The sequence below is a fragment of the Oncorhynchus masou genome, chromosome 6 (genome assembly GCF_036934945.1).
Source record: "Oncorhynchus masou masou isolate Uvic2021 chromosome 6, UVic_Omas_1.1, whole genome shotgun sequence".
NCBI classification, from domain to species: domain Eukaryota; kingdom Metazoa; phylum Chordata; class Actinopteri; order Salmoniformes; family Salmonidae; genus Oncorhynchus; species Oncorhynchus masou.
The window spans coordinates 64,030,819-64,053,718 of NC_088217.1; the positions used below are offsets into that span (position 1 = coordinate 64,030,819).

A 22,900-nucleotide genomic window follows, 5' to 3' on the forward strand; every position below is an offset into this window, starting at 1 on the left:
GTATACAGAGGGTTGCCCTATTTCGTAAAATACCAAGTCCATATTATGGCAAGAACAGCTCAAATAAGCAAAGAGAAATTACAGTCTATCATAACTTAAAGACATGAAGGTCAGTCAATACGACTGAAAGCAGTCGCAAAACCCATCAAGCGCTATGCTGAAACTGGCTCTCATGAGGACCGCCACAGGAAAGGAAGACACAGAGTTACCTCTGCTGCAGAGGATGAGTTCATTAGTGTTAACTGCACCTCAGATTGCAGCACAGATCAATGCGTCACAGAGTTCAAGTAAAAGACACATCTCAACATTAATTGAACAGAGGAGACTGCGTGAATCAGGCCTTCATGGTCGAATTGCTGCAATTGCCCTCCCCCTAAAAAAATATATTGCATTTTTAGAATGAATACCCTCATACTCCTGTTCTGGTGTGTATCTAGTAGAAAATATTAGAGTACTCATGAAATGGCTGATGGGAGGTGGGCATTATGGTGGTACCTTTAACAGTTGGCGGAATGAAGGCGCTCTGCTTCCTCTGTGCTGGAGACAAATCTGCACCCTGGAGCTGATGGGAAGAGAGGAGTAAACCAAATAAAAAGATCTAGTTTCACTCCAGCTATTTCAAGATGACAATAATCAAATGTACCGGGTGAGACGTGCTTCCATAAAATAACCTCGCAAGAAACCATGTGCCTTTATAAAAGAACCTCCCAGAGGACTACTGAAATGATGTCTAGGAGAAGGAAGTCTATCAGACTCTAGTATTACACAACATAAACAATAACACAATGGTCAACAAAAATTGTTCATGAATCAGAAGGTTTCTCATGGCAATATTCCACAGCATGTCACATTGGTAAAGACCTGCAAAAAGGGAGCCCTGGCGCCTGACGATAGCCTCCAATCCCAATCTAACCCATAGGCCTTACCACTCTGCGTTGCATGTAGATCTAGAAGGATTGAATTGGTGTAAGCAATATGGTAATTGTTAAACTTTGCTGCCATGATAGTCTTGACATTTTGGCCATGTTGTTTATGTTTACACCTCTCCAATCCTGAAAGATATAAACAAGTACCTAGGGGGTTAGGGGCTAGTTGTTAGAAATCAGTTTGGGATTGGGTGTGAATGTCGTAGATGATGGTAACAGTCAGAGTCCTCCCCCTACATTCAGACAATAGTCCAGGGTGAAGTTTCCCAAGGTACATAAACGTCCATTTTTCAGGACCCTGTCTTTCAAAGATAATTAGTAAAAATCCATATAACTTTGCAGATCTTCATTGTAAAGGACTTAAACACTGTTTCCCATGCTTGTTCAATGAACCATAAACAGTTAATGAACATGCACCTGTGTAACGGTTGATAAGACACCAACAGCTTACAGAAGGTAGGCAATTAAGGTCACAGTTATGTAAACTTAGGACACTAAGGAGGCTTTTCTACTGACTCTGAAAAACACCGAAAGAAAGATGCCCAGAGTCCCTGCTCATCTGCATGAATGTGCCTTAGGCATGCTGCAAGGAGGCATGAGGACTGCAGATGTGTCCAGGGCAATAAACGGCAACGTCTGTACTGTGAGATGCCCAAGACTGCACTACAGGGAGACAGGATGGACAGCTGATCATCCTCACAGTGGCAGACCACGTGTAACAACACCTGTACAGGATCGGTACATCTGAACATCACACCTGCGGCACAGGTACAGGATGGCAACAACAACTGCCCAAGTTACACCAGGAAACCACAATCCCTCCATCAGTGCTCCGACTGTCCGCAATAGGCTGAGAGAGCCTGGACTGAGGGCTGGTAGGCCTGTTGTAAGGCAGGTCCTCACCAGACATCACCGGCAACAACACCGCCTATGGGCACAAACCCACTGGAGCTGGACCAGACAGGACTGGCAAAAAGTGCTCTTCACTGACGAGTCGCTCACCAGGGGTGATGGTCAGATTCGTGTTCATGGTCGAAGGAATGAGTGTTACACCGAGGCCTATACTCTGGAGCGGGAACGATTTGGATGTGGAGGGTCCGTCACGGTGTGTTACAGCATCATCGGACTGAGCTTGTTGTCATTGTAGGAAATCTTTACGTTGTGCGTTATAGGGTACATCCTCCTCCCTCATGTCGTACCTTTCCTGCATGCTCATCCTGACATGACCCTCCAGCATGACAATGCCACCAGCCATTCTGCTCGTTCTGTGCATGATTTCCTGCAAGACAGGAATGTCAGTGTTCTGCCTTGGCCAGCGAAGAGCCCGGATCTCAATCCCATTGAGCACGTCTGGGACCTGTTGGATGTGAGGGTGAGGGCTAGTAGGGCCCTTCCCCCCAGAAATGTCCTTGGTGGAAGAGTTGAGTAACATCTCACAGCAAGAACTGGCAAATCTGGTGCAGTCTGTGAGGAGGAGATGCACTGCAGTACTTAATGCAGCAAGTGGCCACACCAGATACTGACTGTTACTTTTGATTTTGACCCCCCCCCTTTGTTCAGGGACCCATTATTCCATTTCTGTTAGTCACATGTCTGTGGAACTTGTTCAGTTTATGTCTCAGTTGTTGAATCTTGTTATGTTCATACAAATATTTACACATGTTAAGTTTGCTGAAAATAAACGCAGCTGACTGCAAGAGGACATTTATTTTTTTGCTGAGTTTAACTAGGATCAGCTTCCCCTCTCCGAACCCTAACCTTAACCACCAGTGGCAAAAATTAAGAACTGACCGAAGATCAGTGTCTAGGGCCAACTTACCCCACACCAAATAAAGTTGTACATATATCTTTACTTACATCTTCCATACTGCTGCTTGTTGTCAGCTTCTCATCTGCTTCTAGAAGAAAAAGGGAAACAAGCACACTGATTTGGAAAAGGAGGTGGGCATACAGTTTTCAATTACATATATGTGAAAAGGGAATCTTACCAATGTAAGTTGTATTCCAGCCCAGAGGTCACAAATAGATTCCATTTCATTCTAAACATGCATGAAGCATTCTAGAAATGTCTACAGCATTGAGAATAAAATTTTTGCACATGCAATCACCTACAAAATTATTTACACCCTTGATCAAGAAGTATACAATATAACATAATATAATATACACAGTGCATTCGGAAAGTATTCAGATCCCTTGACTTGTTCCAGATTTTGTTAAGTTACAGCCTCATTCAAAAAAAAAAATCTCAACTATCTACACACAATACCCCATAATGACAAAGCGAAAACAGGATTTCAGAATGTTTGCAAATGTATTAAAAATAAAAAACAGAAATATCTTATTTACATAAGTATTTAATTCAACCCTTTGCTATGAGACTCGAAATTGAGCTCAGGTGCATCCTGTTTCCATTGATCCTCCTTGAGATAATCCTACAACTTGAGTGGAGTCCACCTGTGTTAAATTAAATTGACCGGACAGGGAAGGCACACACCTGTCTATACAAGGTCCCAAAGCTGAAAGTGTATGTCAGAGCAAAAACCAAACCATGAGGTCGAAGGAATTGTCCATGGAGCTCAGAGACAGGATTGTGTCGAGGCACCGATCTGAGGAAGGATACCAAAAAATGTTTGCAGCATTGAAGGTCCCAAACATCACAGTTCTTCATTCTGAAATGGAAGAAGTTTAGAACCACCAAGACTCTTTCTAGAGATGCCCGGCCAAAATTAGCATTAATGGGAAAAGGGCCTTGGTCAGGGAGGTGAACAAGAACCCGATGGTCACTCTGACAGAGCTCAAGAATTCCTCTGTGAAGATGGGAGAACTTTTCAGAAGGTCAACCATCAGTGCAGCACTACACCAATCAGGCCTTTATGGTAGAGTGGCCATACAGATGCCGCTCCTCAGTAAAAGGCACATAAAAGGCACACATACAGGCACCTAAAGGCACCTTTTACAGGCACCTTTTTCAGGGGCAGCAGGGTGGCCTAGTGGTTAGAGAGTTGGACTAGTAGCCAAAAGGTTGCAAGTTCAAATCCCCAAGCTGACAAGGTACAAATCTGTCGTTCTTCCCCTGAACAGGTAGTTAAACCACTGTTCCTAGGCCGTCATTGAAAATAAGAATTTGTTCTTAACTGACATGATTTGTTGAATAAAGGTTAAATAAAAAATAACATAGGTACAGCAGATCCCTTTATTGTATGGGACACTTTTAAGTATGTCTTTAGAGGTCATGCAATTCAGTACTCATCAATAAAACAAAAGCAATTTAAATCAAAAGAGTCCATATCAACAAAGGAAATTGAAGGACTGACAGTAAAGTTAGATGGCAATAAAAACGGTACCACAGAGGCACAGAATAAGTTAGAGGAAAAACAAAAATAAATGGATTAACTTATTCAAAAAGATCCAGTGTAATAAAAATATAAATAATATAAAATTAAAATAAAGCGAACTGGAGGGAATATGGGGGAAAATGCACCAAATTCTTTTTCAATCTTCAATATAGAAATGCTACCAAAACAATGTATTAAAACTTGTTACAAATGATGGAGTCACACATGATTCACCAAATTATATTTTGAAAGAAGAAGTAAAGTACTTTAAGAATATGTTTTAATTTCAGGCTCCTCCATCTCCACTAACTGAAACTAATGGTATGGATTTTTTTTCCTAATAATATTGAAAAATTAACATCTGTACAGAAAGACTCATGTGAAGGCCAAATTACAGAGGAGGAACTGCTTGATGCAATTGGGGCAGGTTAAAGTACAGGTTAAGGATGGGAAAACTCCAGAGCTGGATGGCATACCAGTGGAAGTATACAAAACTTTTGTTGATATACTCAAATGACCATTATTAGCATGTTTTAACCACTCCTATATAAATGGTAGATTATCAAACACGCAACAATAAGGTCTGATATCATTATTACTGAAACAGGACCCAAGTGGTATTTTTAAAGGTCCAGACCATTTAAAAAAGTGGAGACCTCTTACACTTCAGTGTTGTGATGTAAAAATCCTAGCAAAATGCTTGGCGCATAGAATTTAAAAAGTATTGTCAGATATTATTCATCCTAATCCGCCAGTTTTTTTTACATGGACGATACATTGGAGATAATATAAGACAAGTACTGGAAACAATAGAATACTATGAAATATCGGGGACACCAGGCCTGGTTTTCATTGCTGATTTTGAAAAGGCTTTTGATAAAGTACGACTGGAGTTTATATATAAATGCCGAGAATATTTCAATTTTGGGGAATCTCTTATAACATGGGTTAAAGTTATGTATAGTAACCCTAGGTGTAAAATAGTAAATAATGGCTACATCTCAGAAAGTTTGAAACTCTCTAGAGGAGTAAAACAAGGTTGTCCACTAACGGCATATCTATTTATTATTGCCATCGAAATGTTAGCTGTTAAGATTAGATCAAACAATAATATTAAGGGATTGGAAATCCGTTGTTTAAAACTAATGTGTCATTGTACGGCAGATGATTCATGTTTTCTTTTAAAACCACAATTAGAATCTCTTCACGGCCTCATAGGTGATCTAGATACTTTTGCTATTCTCTCTGGATTAAAACCAAATTATGATAATGTATTGGATCACAAAAAAAATGCAAATTTTAAATTAACATGTAGTTTACCAACAAAATGGTCTGATGGAGATGTGGACATACTCGGTATACAAATTCCAAAATAAAGAAATTATCTCTCTCCAATAAATATTTATAGAAAGTTATCAAAAATAGATAAGATCTTGCTACCATGGAAAGGAAAATACCGGTCTATTTGTGGAAAAATCACCCTGATTAACTCTTTAGTCATATCACAGTTAACCTATTTGTTTATGGTTTTGCCTACACCTAGTGACCTGCTTTTTAAATTATGTGAACATAAAATATTCAATTTGATTTGGAATGGCAAGCCAGATTAAATTAAAAGGGCCTATTTATATAATGAATATGAATTCAGAGGGCAGCAATGATTCAATATTAAAGCATTAGACATCTCACTAAAGGCATCAGTTCAAAAGGCATCATTCAAAAGTTAAACTTAAATCCAAACTGGTTCTCTAGTAAATTGGTATGAATGTCTCATCCTATGTTCAAGAAGGGCCTTTTCCCCTTTATTCAAATTACACTGGCCCACTTTCGATTGTTTGAAAAGGAAATCATCTCCAAAATATCTTTATTTTTTAAATAAGCCTTAGAGAGTTGGCTGCAATTTCAGTTTAATCCACCTGAAAACGAATAATACAACAAATATTGTGGTTAAATTCAAATCTACTAATTGATAAGAAAAACCTGTTTTTTTAAAATACATTTTTAAAGAACTATAATTTTTGTGAATGATATCATAAATAGGACTGGTGGAGTTATGTCACACATGCAGCTAACACAGACATATGGAAATGTCTGCTCTACCTAAAATTACAACCAATTAATTACAGCATCACCACAAAAATGGAAGAGGCAAGTAGAAAGGGATAAAGTAATGAACTTGTATGTTGGCCCTGTATTAAAGAACATAAATGGTTAAAGAAAAGTGTGATAAATAAAAACATTTCAATTTCATTTAAGGACCAAAAAACTGACAGCTGTGCCATATAAATTGCAAAATAGTTGGGAAGAGATTGTCAATGTACCCATTCCATGGCACATGATTTATTAATTGATACGCAATACAGCGCCGGATGCAAAACTTCTAATATTTCAATTTAAATTACTATACAAAATTCTTGCAAGTAATAGAATGCTATATATATGGAGGATACAATCTTCCCAGCTCTGCAGATAATTTACAATCTGAAGAAGCTATGAGAATAGAAAGGTTCAATTCGTTTGTGAAGCATCACAGCACAGTTGAAAAATATATGGCAAATAGAAATCCAAAATGGATGATGTTGAGAGATAGATGGGAGAGGTTGAATGGAGTTGAAGGGTGGGACTAATAGCAAAATAAAACATGGAAAACATACGGGGTCTGTAAAATGTATATATGTTCAGAACTTTTGTGAAATAGCACAGTTCCAAATAGAAATCAAACTGGATGGACATCATAAATAGAGGAAGGACTAAAAACAAACAAAAAATAACTATTGTAAAATAGACTGTGTATGTAAAATGTGTATAAGATGTATAAATTGAAGGTAAAAGCCAAAGTGTTTATTAGTTTAGTCCATTTGGGGGATCGGTGGTAGGGTTTGAGGGGGAATAATAATAAAGGTATATTCTTTAAAAAACGTATGGATGTCTATATAGGTATGTGTATGTATATATGTGTATATGTATGCATGTGTGTAAGGATATATATATTTACCCAAAAAATATATGGGGGATTCGAAATGATGCAGACAATTACATTGATGGAACCAATATTCTTTTCGCAATATTAAGCTGATCCACCCCTTAATTTTGTTTTTAAGTACTGAGTAAAGGGACTGAATACTTACATAAGTGTGATATTTCTTTTTTTTTGTTTTAATACATTTGCAAACATTTCTAAAAACCTGTTTTTGCTTTGTCATTATGGGGTATTGTGAGGGGGAAAAATGATTTAATCCATTTTAGAATAAGGCTGTAACGTAACTAAATGTGGAAATGTCAAGGGGTCTGAATACCTTCCGGATGTGATGTATATACAGTACCAGTAAAAAGTTTGGACACACCTACTCATTCAAGGGTTTTTCTTGATTTGTATTACATTGTATAATAATAGTGAAGACATCAAAACAATGAAATAACACATGGAATCATGTAGCAACCAAAATACTTAAATAAATCAAAATACAAAGGAGATTCTTCAAATTAGCCACCCTTTGCCTTGATGACAGCTTTGCACACTCTTGGCATTCTCCCAACAAGCTTCATGAGGAATGCTTTTCGGCGTCCTCCACTGGGAACGCACTGGTTGAATAAATGTTGTTTCCACTTCATTTCAACTAAATTATGTTAAACCAACTTGGAATAGACATTGAATTGACGTCTGTTTGCAGTGGGCTGGAATCCATGGCTTCTGGTTGGAGTATGTACGTACAGTCACTGTAGGGACGACGTTGTCAATGCACATATTAATGAAGCCGGTGACTCAACAGCAGCACCAAAATGAAATGTAATAAATTCATGCAAGATTGAAATGGCTATGAAATCATATAAACAAATTCATGTTCGTTTGCTAGTTGCGGCACAATGATCTTTACCATCTCGAAAGGGATACAGGTCCACTACTGTAAGTCCAGGAAACACATGACGGTTAAGAATCCACCCTGGTATTTCTGGAATTAACAGTGACATGTCATCTGGCAGGAGAGAATCAGCAACCTGACAACGAGCTACCTCTATTTGAAAACAGCTTTGGATAAGACGGGCTGCAGGGTAGCCTAGTGGTTAGTGCGTTGGGCTAAGTTCAAACCCCCGAGCTGACAAGGTACAAATCTGTTGTTCTGCCCCTGAACAGGCAGTTAACCCACTGTTCCTAGGCCGTCATTGAAAATAAGAATTTGTTCTTAACTGACTTGCCTAGTTAAATGGTAAAATAAAAAAGACAGGGGGTCCTAACCAGAGGTTGGAACCAGTTCAGGAAAAAGAATCAAAGTAACAGAAACAGAACTGGAAAAATGTGACAGAAATTAATTCTGGAACATGTGAACTTTCATGTGCCATAATAACTTGCATGCCATCTGTAAATACGAGTAACATTTTTAAATTATGAGCCTAGTTGGTTTAGGCACGGGAAAAGACAGGAACCTTCCCGCTAGCCATGATTGACTGAGATAATGAAACCTGATACCTTTTTCACAGTAAGGTGTTGTATTCGGCGCACGTGACAAATAAACATTTGATTTGATTTAATGGATCAATGCCGAGAGATGAGTTCGGATTGGTCTGCCATGTAGCACGCTTCTGTCAATAACAGGAGGTGTTCAGTATGTGTAGGTAATCCTTTCTAACATGTATTTTCTTTAATTAATCATGTATTCGAATTGCAAAAGTGTTGTTCTCCACTTTCTGGAGCACTGAGTTTTGAAATCAGTGGAATGCCGGCGGAATTAGAGTATGATAGCTAAGGAGATGGAGATAATTCTGGCGTTTGATTGCAAATATGCAGACGGAGTCGAAAGAGAACATGCAAAAGGCTGTTGCCTAAAACACCTGCCTCCGGATTACATCTTCAAACTAAGGGCAACCAGGCATCTGTGACAGAGAGAGAGAGAAGCGTTCATCCATGTATACGGCTACATTTTCAAATATTATACATTTCTAATTTTGTCAGAAAGTCATTTTCATTTCAAGTTAAAGCGAACTGTTAGCTAACTAGCTAACTTTACTTGTATGATCTGTATAGTAATATTATTTGTATCTCAGAGCCATTTGCATTGCTAGTTATAACCTAATCTTAGCTAACTAACTAACATTGAACCTGGTTGGTTAGCTACCTGCAGATTCATGCAAAGTAGTAACGTTATGAGTTGGGATTATGGTTAATTGTTTAGCTACCTAGCTAGCTACATGCCTAAACAAAATACTTGTCTTTGCAAGTGAAGATTTCACTACAACATCTGTATATTGTGCATGTGACAAATACACTTTGATATTATTTGTTATAATATGTGTTTACCAGAGACGGTAATGTGAAGAACATTATCTGCACCAAAGTGAAATTAGGATATAACATTGGGCCAATGAGAAAGTGTCCACGTTCTAAAATTCTCCGGTAGAATGCCATGTTTTTATTTTGTCAGACTCACAACCATAAGATAATTTCTGTAATTGGCTCGCCATTAACTTTAAAATACTGATCTTGATGTGAGTTTATTTTCCTTTAATAATGAAGACAAATGAGCTAAATTTAAGATAATATGGTCATTATTTGAACTGACAAGCCAGCTAAACAGAAAGCCCAAAATGTATTATTCTAGCCCAGGTGCAATTTAGATGTTGGCCACTAGATGGAACCAGTGCATGTGCAAAGTTTTTGACTGATCCAACTAACCATTGCATTTCTGGTCAAATTTGTTAATCAAGACTGCCCAAATGTGCCTAATTTCTTTGTTAATAACTTTTCATGTTAAAAATTGTGCACTCTCCTCAAACAATAGCCAAAATCAAACAATAGCCAAAATCAGATATGTCTATATACTGGGAAATTGTCTTGTTACTTACAGCCTCATGCTAATCGCATTAGCCTACGTTAGCTCAACCATCCCATGGAAAGGACATCAATCCCGATAAAGTTTCAAGGCTATACCCAATACATGTTACACACAGACACTCAACCATGCAAATTGGCATAGTTATTATTTATTTGGACATCACACATTATAGTCTTACTCTTATACAGACATCGTACACACACTCACACATCCAATATCATACACATCAACCTACTCAGATTTACTAAACACATAATATCTTGTCTCAATTTGCTAACATCTGTGGCATTGGCTCACAGGCAAACAGGCAAGGGAATAAAGCAATTATTGCTAGAACCTATTTCTTGAATTCTAAATATCAGACATTTGAAAGCACTAGTTTTGACCGTCATAATACCTCTGATGGGAGTAACTTTACAAACACTAAGTATGGACAATTTAGACTGAGTATAGTATCTAGTTATGTTAAGGGGTGAAATAAGTATAGCCAGTTATAATTGTAACTGTTTAGCAGATTACAAAACATATTATCAGTCTTTACATGGCTAAAAGAAAAGGAATATAACATGTACAGTTTACAGGAAACTCACTCCACATCCTTAGATGAAGTTGCATGGAAAAAGGAAGGGATTAGTGAAATAATTTTCTGTCATGGACAAAGGAACTCAAAAGGTGTGATGATATTAATTAACAAAAATTTCGATCTGAATGTGCAAATAGTCGGGAATAATTCGCAAGGAAGATGGATACTTTTGAATATTAAAGTGGACGAAAAAGAGATTTGGCTCATTTATCTATATGTTCAAAATCAGGATGATCCATGCTTCTTCGAAAACATTTATTCCAATTTATTGAATTTACAGGCAAAAATGGTCATTACTATACTATAACACAGCGTTAAGTACCTCAACGGACCTTAAAGGTATTCACTCTACAAACTATCATCACCGTGCCCTTAAGGAAATCACAAATATTATGGACACATTAAAATAGTGGATATTTGGAAACTAAAAAACCCTGACCTAGTGAGATATACATGGAGGAGACTTAATCAAGCTAGAAGTCTTGACCACTTTCTTGAGTCTTTGTCTCTTGCATCAAAAGGTTAAAAAAGTTTTAATAGAAGACAGAATGTGATCGGATCATCATCTAATTGGCATTCACATAACGCTTAGATTTTCCAAGTGGACGTGAATATTGGAAATTTATTCAAAGTTTACTGGAGGACAACTTATTTTTAACTAAGACAATATTATTTACAACCAAATTTTTCCTGTATAATATAGGTTCAGCAAATCCCCTAATTGTTTGGGATACCTTTAAATCTATGGGGCCTTCATTTTTGAATGAAAAACGTCCCGTTTTAAATTTTTGTCACAAAAAGATGCTCATCATATAATTGATTTAAAGAAAACACTGGTCCAAACTAAAGATATTTTCTGTAAGACGTAAGGCAAAACCAAGATGAGACGGCATCCAGGAAATGAGCAGGATTTTTGATCTGTTTTCCATTGTCTCCTTATATGGCTGTGAATGCGAGAGGAATGAGCCTGCCCTTTCTGTCGTTTCCCCAAGGTGTCTGCAGCATTGTGACGTATTTGTAGGCAGATCATTGGAAGATTGACCATAAGAGACCACATTTACCAGGTGTCCGCCCGGTGTCCTGCGCCGAAAGAGAGGAAAGCAAGCTTCCACGAACGATATATCAATGAAGAGATATGTGAAAGAAAGCAATTAACAAATTGATTGATTACAAACAACGTTTGCCATGTTTCGGTCGATATTATGTAGTTAATCCGGAAAAAGTTTTACGTTGTAGGTGACTGAATTTTCGGTTCGTTTCGGTAGCCAGACGCAATGTGCGCATTTGGTATGTAACTGAGAGTCTCCTCATTGACAACATCAGAAGCTCTTCAAAGGTAAATGATTTTATTTATTTGGTTATCTGGTTTTTGTGAAAATGTTGCGTGCTAAATGCTACTCGAAATGCTATGCTAGCTTTGCATACTCTTACACAAATTAGTCAATTTCTATGGTTCAAAAGCATATTTTGAAAATCTGAGATGACAGTGTTGTTAAGAAAAGGCTAAGCTTGAGAGCAGACGCATTATTTTCATTTTATTTGCGATTTTCAGAAATCGTTAACGTTGCGTTATGCTAATGAGCCTGAGGCTTTAGTCACAAACCCGGATCCGGGATGGGGAGTTTCAAGAAGTTAAATGTACCTTCAGGGGTCATTAAATTCAATATTCATCAATAGTTTATGGTAAAAAGACAAGACTAACAAGGGAAATCCATTGACAAATAGTAAATGAAGATTACGGTAAGGAATTCTTTCCAATATAATATAAAAAATTGAAAATTAGCAAATGTACAGAAAGATCAGTGCAAGGGCAAATTACAGAGGAATAACTTTTTCAGGCGATTAAATCCTTTCAATCTGGAAAAACCCCAGGGCTTGATGGCATAGAGGTATATCAAGCCTTTTTAAATTTATTAAAAGCACCATTGTTACACGGAACCCAAACCGACTGCGTGCGTGGGCCATCGTGCATAAATGTATTTTGTCCCCCCACACCAAACGCGATCACGACACGCAGTTTAAAATATCAAAACAAACTCTGAACCAATTACATTATTTTGGGGACAGGTCAAAAGCATTAACTTCACTAGGGTAGGGGACAGCATATAGAATCTTGGATGAAAAGCGTGCTCAAATTAAACTGCCTGCTACTCAGGCCCAGAAGATAGGATATGCATATAATTCGTAGATTTGAATAAAAACACTCTAAAGTTTCCAAAACTGTTAACATAATGTCTGTGAGTATAACAGAACTGATATGGCAGGCGAAAACCTGAGGAAAATCCAACCAGGAAGTACTATTATTTTGAAAGGCTGTTTTTTCCATTGAAAGCCTATCCAACATTCAAAGACTTAGGACCCAGTTCATGGTCTATATTGCTTCCACTACATGTGGCCAGTCTTTAGTCATTGTTTTAGGCATTGTTTTACTCTGAAAAATGAGGGAGATACAGCACTTTCAGTGGAAATTTCCATTCATCAGCCATGCGCCTGATCGGGAACGCGCCTTTCTTGTTTCTCCTTTCCTATTGACGAAGCTTTTATCCAGGTGAAATATGATTGATTATGTATGACACAAACAACCGGAGGATTGATTTCAAACATCGTTTGGCATGTTTTTACTAACTTTTATTGTACTTTTTAAAACTTTTCATCTGGACTTGGGGCACGCACCTTAAGCATTCGGATTACTGGACAAAACGTGCAAACAAAAATTAGGTAAACAAAACAAACCTTTATTTTCTAACATGGAAACCTGGGAGTGCCACCAGATGAAGATTAAAGGTAAGTGATTCATTTTAATGCTATTTCTGACTTTTGTGACACTCTCCTTGGCTGGAAAATGGCTGTATGTGTTTCTGTGGCTAGGTGCAGACCTAACATAATTGCAAAGTGTGCTTTCTCCGTAAAGCCTTTTTGAAATCTGACACAGCGGTTCCATTAAGGAGAAGTTTATCTTTTTTCGTATGTTTAACACTTGTATCATTTATCAATGTTTATGATGAGTATTTCTGTAATTTGATGTGGCTCTCTACACTTTCACCAGATGTTTGTTTGAGACAATGGATTTCTGACCATAACGTGTCAATGTAAACTGAGATTTTTGGATATAAATATGAACTTTATCGAACAAAACATACATGTATTGTGTAACATGAAGTCCTATGACGAAGATCATCAAAGGTTAGTGATTAATTGTATCTCTATTTCTGCTTTCTGTGACTCCTCTCTATGGCTGGAAAAATGGCTGTATGGTTTTTTGTGACTAGGTGCTGACCTAACATAATCGCATGGTGTGCTTTCGAAGTAAAGCCTTTTTGAAATCGGACATTGTGGTTAGATTTACAAGAAGTTTATCTTTAAAATGGTGGATAATACTTGTATTTTGGAGGAGTTTTAGTTATGGGATTTCTGTTGTTTTGAATTTGGCGCCCTGCAATTTCACTGGCTGTTGTCGAATATAATTTATTTTTTATATTTTATGTATCATTCATTTTACCGGGTAAGTTGACTGAGAACACATTCTCATTTACAGCAACGAAATGGGGAATAGTAGGGGGAAAGGAGGGGGATGAATGAGCCAATTGTAAAACTGGGGATTATTAGGTGACCGCGATGGTTTGAGGGCCAGATTGGGAGTTTAGCCAGGACACCGGGGTTAACACCCCTACTCTTACAATAAGTGCTGTGGGATCTTTAATGACCTCAGAGAGTCAGGACACCCGTTTAACGTCCCATCCGAAAGACAGCAGCCTACACAGGACAGTGTCTCCAATCACTGCCCTGGGGCATTTGGATATTTTTTAGACCAGAGGAAAGAGTGCCTCATATTGACCCTCCAACACCACTTCCAGCAGCATCTGGTTTCTCATCCAGGGACTGACCAGGACCAACCCTGCTTGGCTTTAGAAGCAAGCCAGCAGTGGTATGCAGGGTGGTATGCTGCTGGCACCTTGCTGTTGCTAGCTAATTTTTCCTGGGATATAAACATTGAGTTGTTATTTTTCCTGAAATGCACAAGGTCCTCTACTCTGACAATTAATCCACACATATAACGGTCAACCGATTAGTTTCTAGTCATCTCTCCTCCTTCGAGGCATTTTCTTCTCTTGACTTTATATTGCGATTGGAACTTTCATAAATTAGGTGCATTACCACCACTGACCTCGTTCGACTTTCAGTCACCCACGTGGGTATAACCAATGAGGAGATGGCGCGTTTGTACCTGCTTCTATAAACCAAAGAGGAGATGGGAGAGGCAGGACTTTGTCAGAAATAGAACTGACTTGTATTTTAGTCCTTGGCATCGCAGACACTCGTTGGCACATGCGAGCAGTGTGGGTGCAATAATTAAATAACATAGATTTCAAAATGTATTTTGCAACACTCGCGAGCAGTGTAGTCAGCCTGTTAGATTGTTACTACTATAGAAATGATAGTCAGGTACTCAGCAGGAATTTCTGATTTCTCTATTATTAAAACAAGACCCAGATGGCAAATATAAAGACACATTCTATCTAAAAAACTGGTGGCCCCTGACACTTCAATGTTGTGAAGCAAAAAATACTAGCGAAATGCATAGCACTCAGAATTAAAAGGGTTTTACCAGGTATTGTACATTCTGATGAGACAGGTTTTTTACATGGACGATACATTGGAGATAATATACGACAACTACTAGAAATAATAGAAACATGAAACATCTAAGAAGCCAGGCCTGGTATTCATAGTGGATTTTGAAAAGGCATTTGATAAAGTAAGACTGGATTTTATTTATAAATGCCTGGATTTTTCAATTTCTGTAATGGGTAAAAATAATGTATAGCAACCCCAGGTGTAAAATATTCAATAACGGCTACTTCTCAGAGAGTTTTGAACTGTCAAGAGGAGTTAAACAAGAGTATCCGCTGTCGTCTTATCTATTCATTATGGCCATCAAAATTCTAGCTATTTAAATCAGATCCAATAACATTAGAGGATTAGAAATCCAAGGCTTAAAAACAAAGGTTGTACACATGTATACCAATACCGATGATTTTATATTAAGTCTGTAAGCTAGATTCCAGCAATGTCTCATTGAAGATCTAGATAACTTTTCTGTACTCTCTGGACTAAAACCTAATTATGATAAGTGTACAATATTATTGTGAAGTATACATAATTGGTTTTCATATCACAAAATAAACAAATATGCTCTCCACAATGAATTTCAATAGAATTCCTGTAAAAATAGACAAGATCCTGCAACCATGGAGAGGTAAATGCCCGTCTATTTATGGAAAAATTGCCCTGATTAACTCCTTAGTCATATCTCAGTTTACTCACTTAATTATGGCGCTGCCTACTCCTGATGACTTATTTTTCAAATCATATGAGCAAAAATTATTTAACTTAATCTGGAACGCTAAACCAGACAAATAAAATTTACCTATCTATATAATGAATATGAATTGTGTGGGTTGAGATTATAAAATATAACAGCATAAACCCTTATTTTAAAAGCCCTTATTCAAAAGTTTTATGTAAACCTCTCTTTAAAAGCCACTTATTGTCTGTGTGCCAGTCAGTGTTTCTCTGTGATCTTGTCATGATAGGATGGATTTGATATATGCCTGTTGATATGGAGGATTGGTTTATGGTTCTGAGTTTGAGAAAATAACATTGTTTAGGAGACAAAGCTGAACGATAAATTATGCCTATGCTGTCTCACTATGTGTCTTTGCTATAAAGGATCTCAGTTGAAATGTGTGATGGACTCTCAGAGAATTCATTGATAGACACTGAATTGATCTGAGAGTCACAGGGTTGTGATAACGCTCATATAATTAAAGATTGACTTTGTGATAACTAACTCTGACTTGTGTGTGTTTTGCTCTCATGATTTGGTAAATAGAGGAAATTTCCACGACAAGCATTACCCCAAAAATGGAGGAGGCAGGTTGCAGCGGGAGGAGGTAGGGAACTGGTCTGTCTGCCCAATATAAAGGATCAAACTTGGCAGAGGAATAAAAATGGAATAAATAGGAAAGTATACCAGTTTCATTTGAGGACCAGGATGTTGACATACAGATTGCACAATAGTTGGGATGTCACGTCCTGACCTTAGTTCCTTTGTTATGTTTCTTGTTTAGGTTGGTCAGGGTGTGAGTTGGGGTGGGCATTCTATGTGTTGTTCTAGTTTTGGTATTCTATATGTTTGGCTTGGTGTGGTTCTCAATCAGAGGCAGCTGTAGCCTGTTTTGTCCACTTGATTTGTGGGTAATTGTTTTCTATTTTGTGTGTTTGCACCTTACAGGACTGTTTGGTTCACTCTCTTTGTTGTTTTGTTATTCAGTGTTCAGTTGATTTATTAAATATTAACATGGACACATACCAAGCTGCTCATTGGTCCTCCGATCCTTCGTACTCCTCTTCGTAAGAAGAGGAAGAGGACAATCATTACAGAACTACCCACCACAAAAGGACCAAGCAGCGTGGTAACCAGGAGCAGCAGAGCGATCTGGAGAAATGGACATGGGATGAGATACTGGACGGTAAGGGACCCTGGGCACAGGCTGGGGGGTATCGCCGTCCACATGAGGAACTGGAGGCAGCTAAGGCTGAGCGGAGACACTACGAGGACTTGGCACGGCTGGCAAGGAAGCCCGAGAAGCAGCCCCAAAAATGTATTGGGGGGGCACACGGGGAGTGTGGCAGAGTCAGGAGTCAGACCTGAGCCAACTCCTCGTGCTTACCGTAAGGAGCCAAGGATGAAACCAGAGCCGGTCAGGGCGGAATTGGAGGTGAGCAAAGGGAGCGAAGCAGAGACAGTGAAGGAGTTAATGGGGAGATTGGTGGAGAGAGTAATGAGGGAGTTGCTGTGTTGGTGCATGAGGCACGACATCCGCCCGACGGAGCGTGTCTGGGATTTGATGTCACCTGAGTCAGCTCTCCATACTCGTCCTGAGGTGCATGCTAGCCGTCTGGTGAAGACTGTGCCAGCCCCACGCAACAGGCCTCCTGTCCGCCTCCCTAGCACTACACGTCCTGTGCCAGCTCGGCACTACAGCTCTCCAAAACGTGCTTACCATGTCGGGCATCATACTGGTCAGGCACCATGTTATGTGGTGGAGCGCACGGATTCTCCAGTACGCGTTCTTAGCCCGGTGCGCTACATCCCAGCTCCCCGCATCTGCCAGGCTAGGGTGAGGATCCAGCCAGGATGGATGGTGCCAGCCCTGCTCTCCAGACCTCCAGTGCGGCTCCTCGGGCCAGGATATCCTGCGCCAGCCCTGCGCACTGTGTCTCCAGTGCGTCTGCACAGACCAGTGCATCCTGTGCCTGCGCCCCACACGTGCCGGGGTAAAATCACCACCCAGCCAGGACGAGTTGTGCAGACCCTTAGTTCGTGACCTCCAGTGCGCCTCCACGGCCTTGTCTATCCTGTGCCTTCTCCAAGGACCAGGCTGTCTCTCCGTCTCCTCCCTCCAGAGTCTCCCGCCAGTTCGGCGCTGCCAGAGCCTCGCGCCTGTCCGGCGCTGCCAGAACCTCCCACCTGTCCGGCGCTGCCAGAGCCTCCCGCCTGTCCGGCGCTGCCAGAGCCGCCCTTCACTCCGGCGGTGCCAGTGCCGCCCTTCACTCCGGCGGTGCCAGAGCCGCCCTTCACTCCGGTGCTGACAGAGTCACCCTTCTATTTGGGGCCCGCTGCAAAGGTTACACGTAAGGGGACCAAGACTATGGCGGAGTGGGGTCCACGTCCCGTGCCAGAGCCGCCACCGTGGAAGGATGCCCACCCAGACTCTCCCCTATGGGTTTAGGTTTTGCGGCCGGAGTCCGCACCTTTGGGGGGGGGGTACTGTCACGTCCTGCCCTTTGTTCCTTTGTTATGTTTCTTGTTTAGGTTGGTCAGGGCGTGAGTTGGGGTGGGCATTCTATGTGTTGTTCTAGTTTTGGTTTTCTGTGTGTTTGGCCTGGTATGGTTCTCAATCAGAGGCAGCTGTTAATTGTTGTCTCTGATTGAGAACCATACTTAGGTAGCCTGTTTTTCGCACTTGATTTGTGGGTAGTTGTTTTCTGTTTTGTGTGTTTGCACCTTACAGGACTGTTTCGTTCACTCTCTTTGTTGTTTTGTTATTCAGTATTCAGTTGATTTATTAAATATTAACATGGACACATACCACGCTGCGCATTGGCCCAATATAGACTACTCCTCCTTAGATGACGAGGAGAACCGTTACATGGGAAAAGATTTTTGATGTACTGATTCCATGGTGCAGGGTGTATGTGTTGATATATAAAACAACGCAAGTTTCAAGACTTTGTGCTTTTCAGCTAAAATTATTATATAGAATTCGTGCCACCTGTCACGACTTCTGCCCGAAGTCGTTGCCTCTCCTTGTTCGGGCGGTGCTCGGCGGTCGACGTCACCGGTCTTCTAGCCATCATTGATCCATTTTTCATTTTCCATTGGTTTTGTCTTGTCTTCCCACACACCTGGTTTCAATCACATTCATTACCTGTTGTGTATTTAACCCTCTGTTTCCCTTCATGTCTTTGTCAGAGATTGTTTTATGTCAGTGTTGTTTTATTGGTTGTATAGGTGCGCGACGGGTCCTCATACCCATGTTTATTTATGTATGTACATATTAGTGTTTGGAGCATGTTAAGTGGGCATTTATTAAAAGAATCCATTTACACTCCTTTTGACTCTCCTGCGCCTGACTTCCCTGCCACCTATACACACGACTCTGACACCACCAACAAAAGTTTGAATATTTGGGGCATAAAATCATTGAAGCTCTGCAGATTTGGTTGTGAGGATACAGAATCAATAGACTATTTATTTTGTTATTGCCCTCAGGTAGCCTGTTTTTGGTCTCAAGTTCAAAATTGGCTGAAAATGCATAGCATTGATCTAAAATTGACCCTAGAAATAGTACTGTTAGGAGATCTGGAGAGGCCGGGTCAGTCAATTACTAATATGCTAATACTCTTAGTAACAGTATCTATCTTCAACTCACAATCTGTGGATTCTATTCAATTATATAGATTGAAATTGTACGTTAAACAGCACAGCATAGTTGAAAGATATGTGTTGCGTAGAAACCCGACGTGGGTGGCCAGCAGAGATAGATGGGATGGGCTGTGGAATTGGAGACAAGTGGGAGTGTAGTTGCTGTGCGGGAGATCAAATGATGGTCAGATAAAAGTAATAAAAAAACAAATTTAAAATAAAACATAATAAAATGGTATGCTTTGAATGACACTGAGGGGCAGTGTTTTTAAAACTAATGCTGCTTTGCCTGAGGCTGATGCAGTGCAGGTGTTTGTACACATGCATATACACACACTCTCATTCAAATAAACGCATACAAGAACACATACATACATGTAATAGTGCCCGACACGCACACAAACATATACAGTTGGCATTGTTGTTATGATTTTAGTTGTCCTTGATATCCTTTGTTTTAAATGTATTATTATGTATATATATTTTTGCATTGTTTGCTGTTTTCTTCTGTCTTTTCATTTTTTCTCTTTAGTTCATTGTCTTGGTTTGTGGTGCAATGGGGTGTTCTTGGGAGTGGGGAATGGAATGAATTGTATTTTTTTCCACATTTTTCTTCTTGGAAGGGGGGGGGGGTGTGGGAGGGGTCTTGAATGGTTGAGGGACAGCTATTGGGGATCTTGCTGGGTTCGGGTTCATGTTTTTGGCTTGGTGGGAGATCTGTCAACGTACCCTTGAGCAAGGCATTGACCATGGATGCTTCTGCGTATCGCTCTGAATGGGAGTCTGTTGGATGACTGGTATGATGTAGTTGTTGAGCGGCTTCACTGCAATTATGGTGTATGTTTCGGATATTCAATAAAAATAACAAAAACAATGTTTTAAAAAGTAAGGCTTAGCCACCAGACTTACAACACCAAAACACTCACTATGTTTCGGAGTGTCCCCCTACCACCAACTTTCTATGAGTTTTGTCCATTTGATCTCTGTTGGGGGGGGGGACATAAGAGTATCAGCTGTTCTGGATGACTGTGTGATCACGCTCTCCGCAGCCGATGTGATTAAGACCTTTAAAAGGTCAACATTCACAAGGCCACAGGGCAAGACGGATTACCAGGACGTGTACTCTGAGCATGCGCTGATTCAAGGTTCAGATTCAAGGTTCAACAGTTAAACCATTCCAAAGCACCTTTACAATTGCACAGCCTGTGCATTGGCAAGTCCTAATGTTGCTCCAGGAGAAAGTTGATAAAAGTGACCATTCAGATGGCTACTAGGAGTAATGGCCTCCCTAAATGGTGAGAGGAGTAATGCCACTGGCAACCTATACAGAGATTACAGACAAGTGTGGGACAAAACTAAACAATGGCCAACACTGGAAGGAAACCTACAGACCACCCACATACAGACCACCAGATGGGGAAAAAAACTCAGACCACCTTTACTCCACACACAGAGACCCATACAAAGCTCTCCCTCGCCCTCCATTTGGCAAATCTGACCATAATTCTATCCACCTGACTTCTGCTTTCATAATAAAATGAAAGCAGGGAAGCACCAGTGACTCGGTTAATAAAAAAGTGGTCAGATGAAGCAGATGCTAAGCTACAGGACAGTTTTGTTCGCACAGACTGGAATATGTTCCCGGATTCTTCCGATGGTACTGAGGAGTACACCACATCAATCACTGGCTTCATCAATAAGTGCATCGATGACGTTGTCCCCAAATTGACTGTACGTACCAGAAGTCATGGAAGTCATGGATTTACAGACAACCAGAAGTCATGGATTACAGACAACATTCATATTGAGCTGAACGGTAGACCTGCCGCTTTCAAGGAGAAATACTGTTATGCCCTCCGACGAACAATCAAACAAAGCATCAATACAGGACTAAGATCGAATCGTACTACACCGACTCCGACATTTGTCGGATGTGGCAGGGCTTGCGAAATATTATAGACTACAAAGGAAAGCACAGCCGAGAGCTGCCCAGTGACACGAGCCTACCAGGCGAGCTACATTACTTCCCTGCTCATTTCAAGGCAAGTAACACTGAAACATGCATGAGAGCATCGGCTGCTCTGGATGACTGTGTGATCACGCTCTCTGCAGACGATGTGTTTAAGACCTTTAAACAGGTCAACATTCACAAGGCCGCAGGGCAAGACGGATTACCAGGACGTGTACTCCGAGCATGCGCTGCCCAACTGGCAAGTCTCTTCACTGACATTTTCAACCTCTCCCTGTATAAGTCTGTAATACCAACATGTTTCAAGCAGACCACCATAGTCCCTGTGCCCCAGAACTCTAAGGTAACCTGTCTAAATGACTACCGACCCGTAGCACTCACGTCTGTAGCCATGAAGTGCTTTTGAAGAATAGTTATGGCTCACATCAACACGATTATCCCAGAAACCCTATACCCACTCCAATTTGCATACCGCCCCAACAGATCCAAAGATGACTCCACATGACTCCGGTTCCGGTTGGAGCGAGCGGCCGCATCTACACTTCGGTCCGCAGGTAGTATAACTTTTTATAACTTTTTATAACTTTTCATTACATTTCGTTATAGTACAACGGTTTGATTTGTCTAATCTTAGCAATTTCTTCTTAGCCAGCTACATAGCCGTCTTTGTATCAACGACAATTGCATAATTATCGTATTTCGTCGTCCTAACGTATCTGCCCAGCAGCTAGCTAAGCAGCTAGCTAAGCAGCTACAGCTAGCTAACATCCACTGTCCACTAGCACTGTAGAAACTATTACACTCAACTGAACGACTCGATTAGCGTAGTGTCAGCTAGCTACATAGTTGTCTTCGTATCCAAGATAATTGTGCAGTTTAGAGTGTGTAGACTTAGAGTGATTATCTTAATTTACCGAGGTTAGCTAGCCAGCTATTTGTCGTCCTAACGTAGGAAATGCTGCTAGCTAGCTAGCCAACAGCTAGCCAACCTCTACCGAATTGAACTCCAACTACCCGGTCAACATTCCGCGTCGTTCCACAGGTAGTATCACATTTTCATTTCACTTCATTACAGTACAACGGTTTGATTTGTTTGATCGTAGCTAGCCAGCTACATAGCCGTCTTTGTATCTAAGACATTGTGTAGTCTAGAGCGATTTTCTAGGTTAGCTGGCCAGCTATTGTCGTTCTTCTAACGTAGCTAGCCCCCGAATAGCAGCACTGTAGTAACTATTACAGTACAACGGTTTGTTTTGTTTGATCG

The 22,900-nt window shown here is 40.2% G+C and overlaps 1 protein-coding gene across 1 annotated transcript in view; it reads right to left on the reverse strand.

Moving 5' to 3' along the window:
* LOC135541658 (protein phosphatase 1 regulatory subunit 1C-like) overlaps window positions 1-22,900 on the reverse strand; it is a 38,061-nt gene that overhangs the window by 8,027 nt on the left and 7,134 nt on the right. The window contains exons 3-4 of the mRNA XM_064967977.1: window positions 2,784-2,824; window positions 496-562 (exon numbers count right to left, since the gene is read on the reverse strand). Of these exons, the coding sequence (XP_064824049.1) occupies window positions 496-562; window positions 2,784-2,824 (108 nt within the window). The remainder of the gene's footprint in view (window positions 1-495; window positions 563-2,783; window positions 2,825-22,900) is intronic.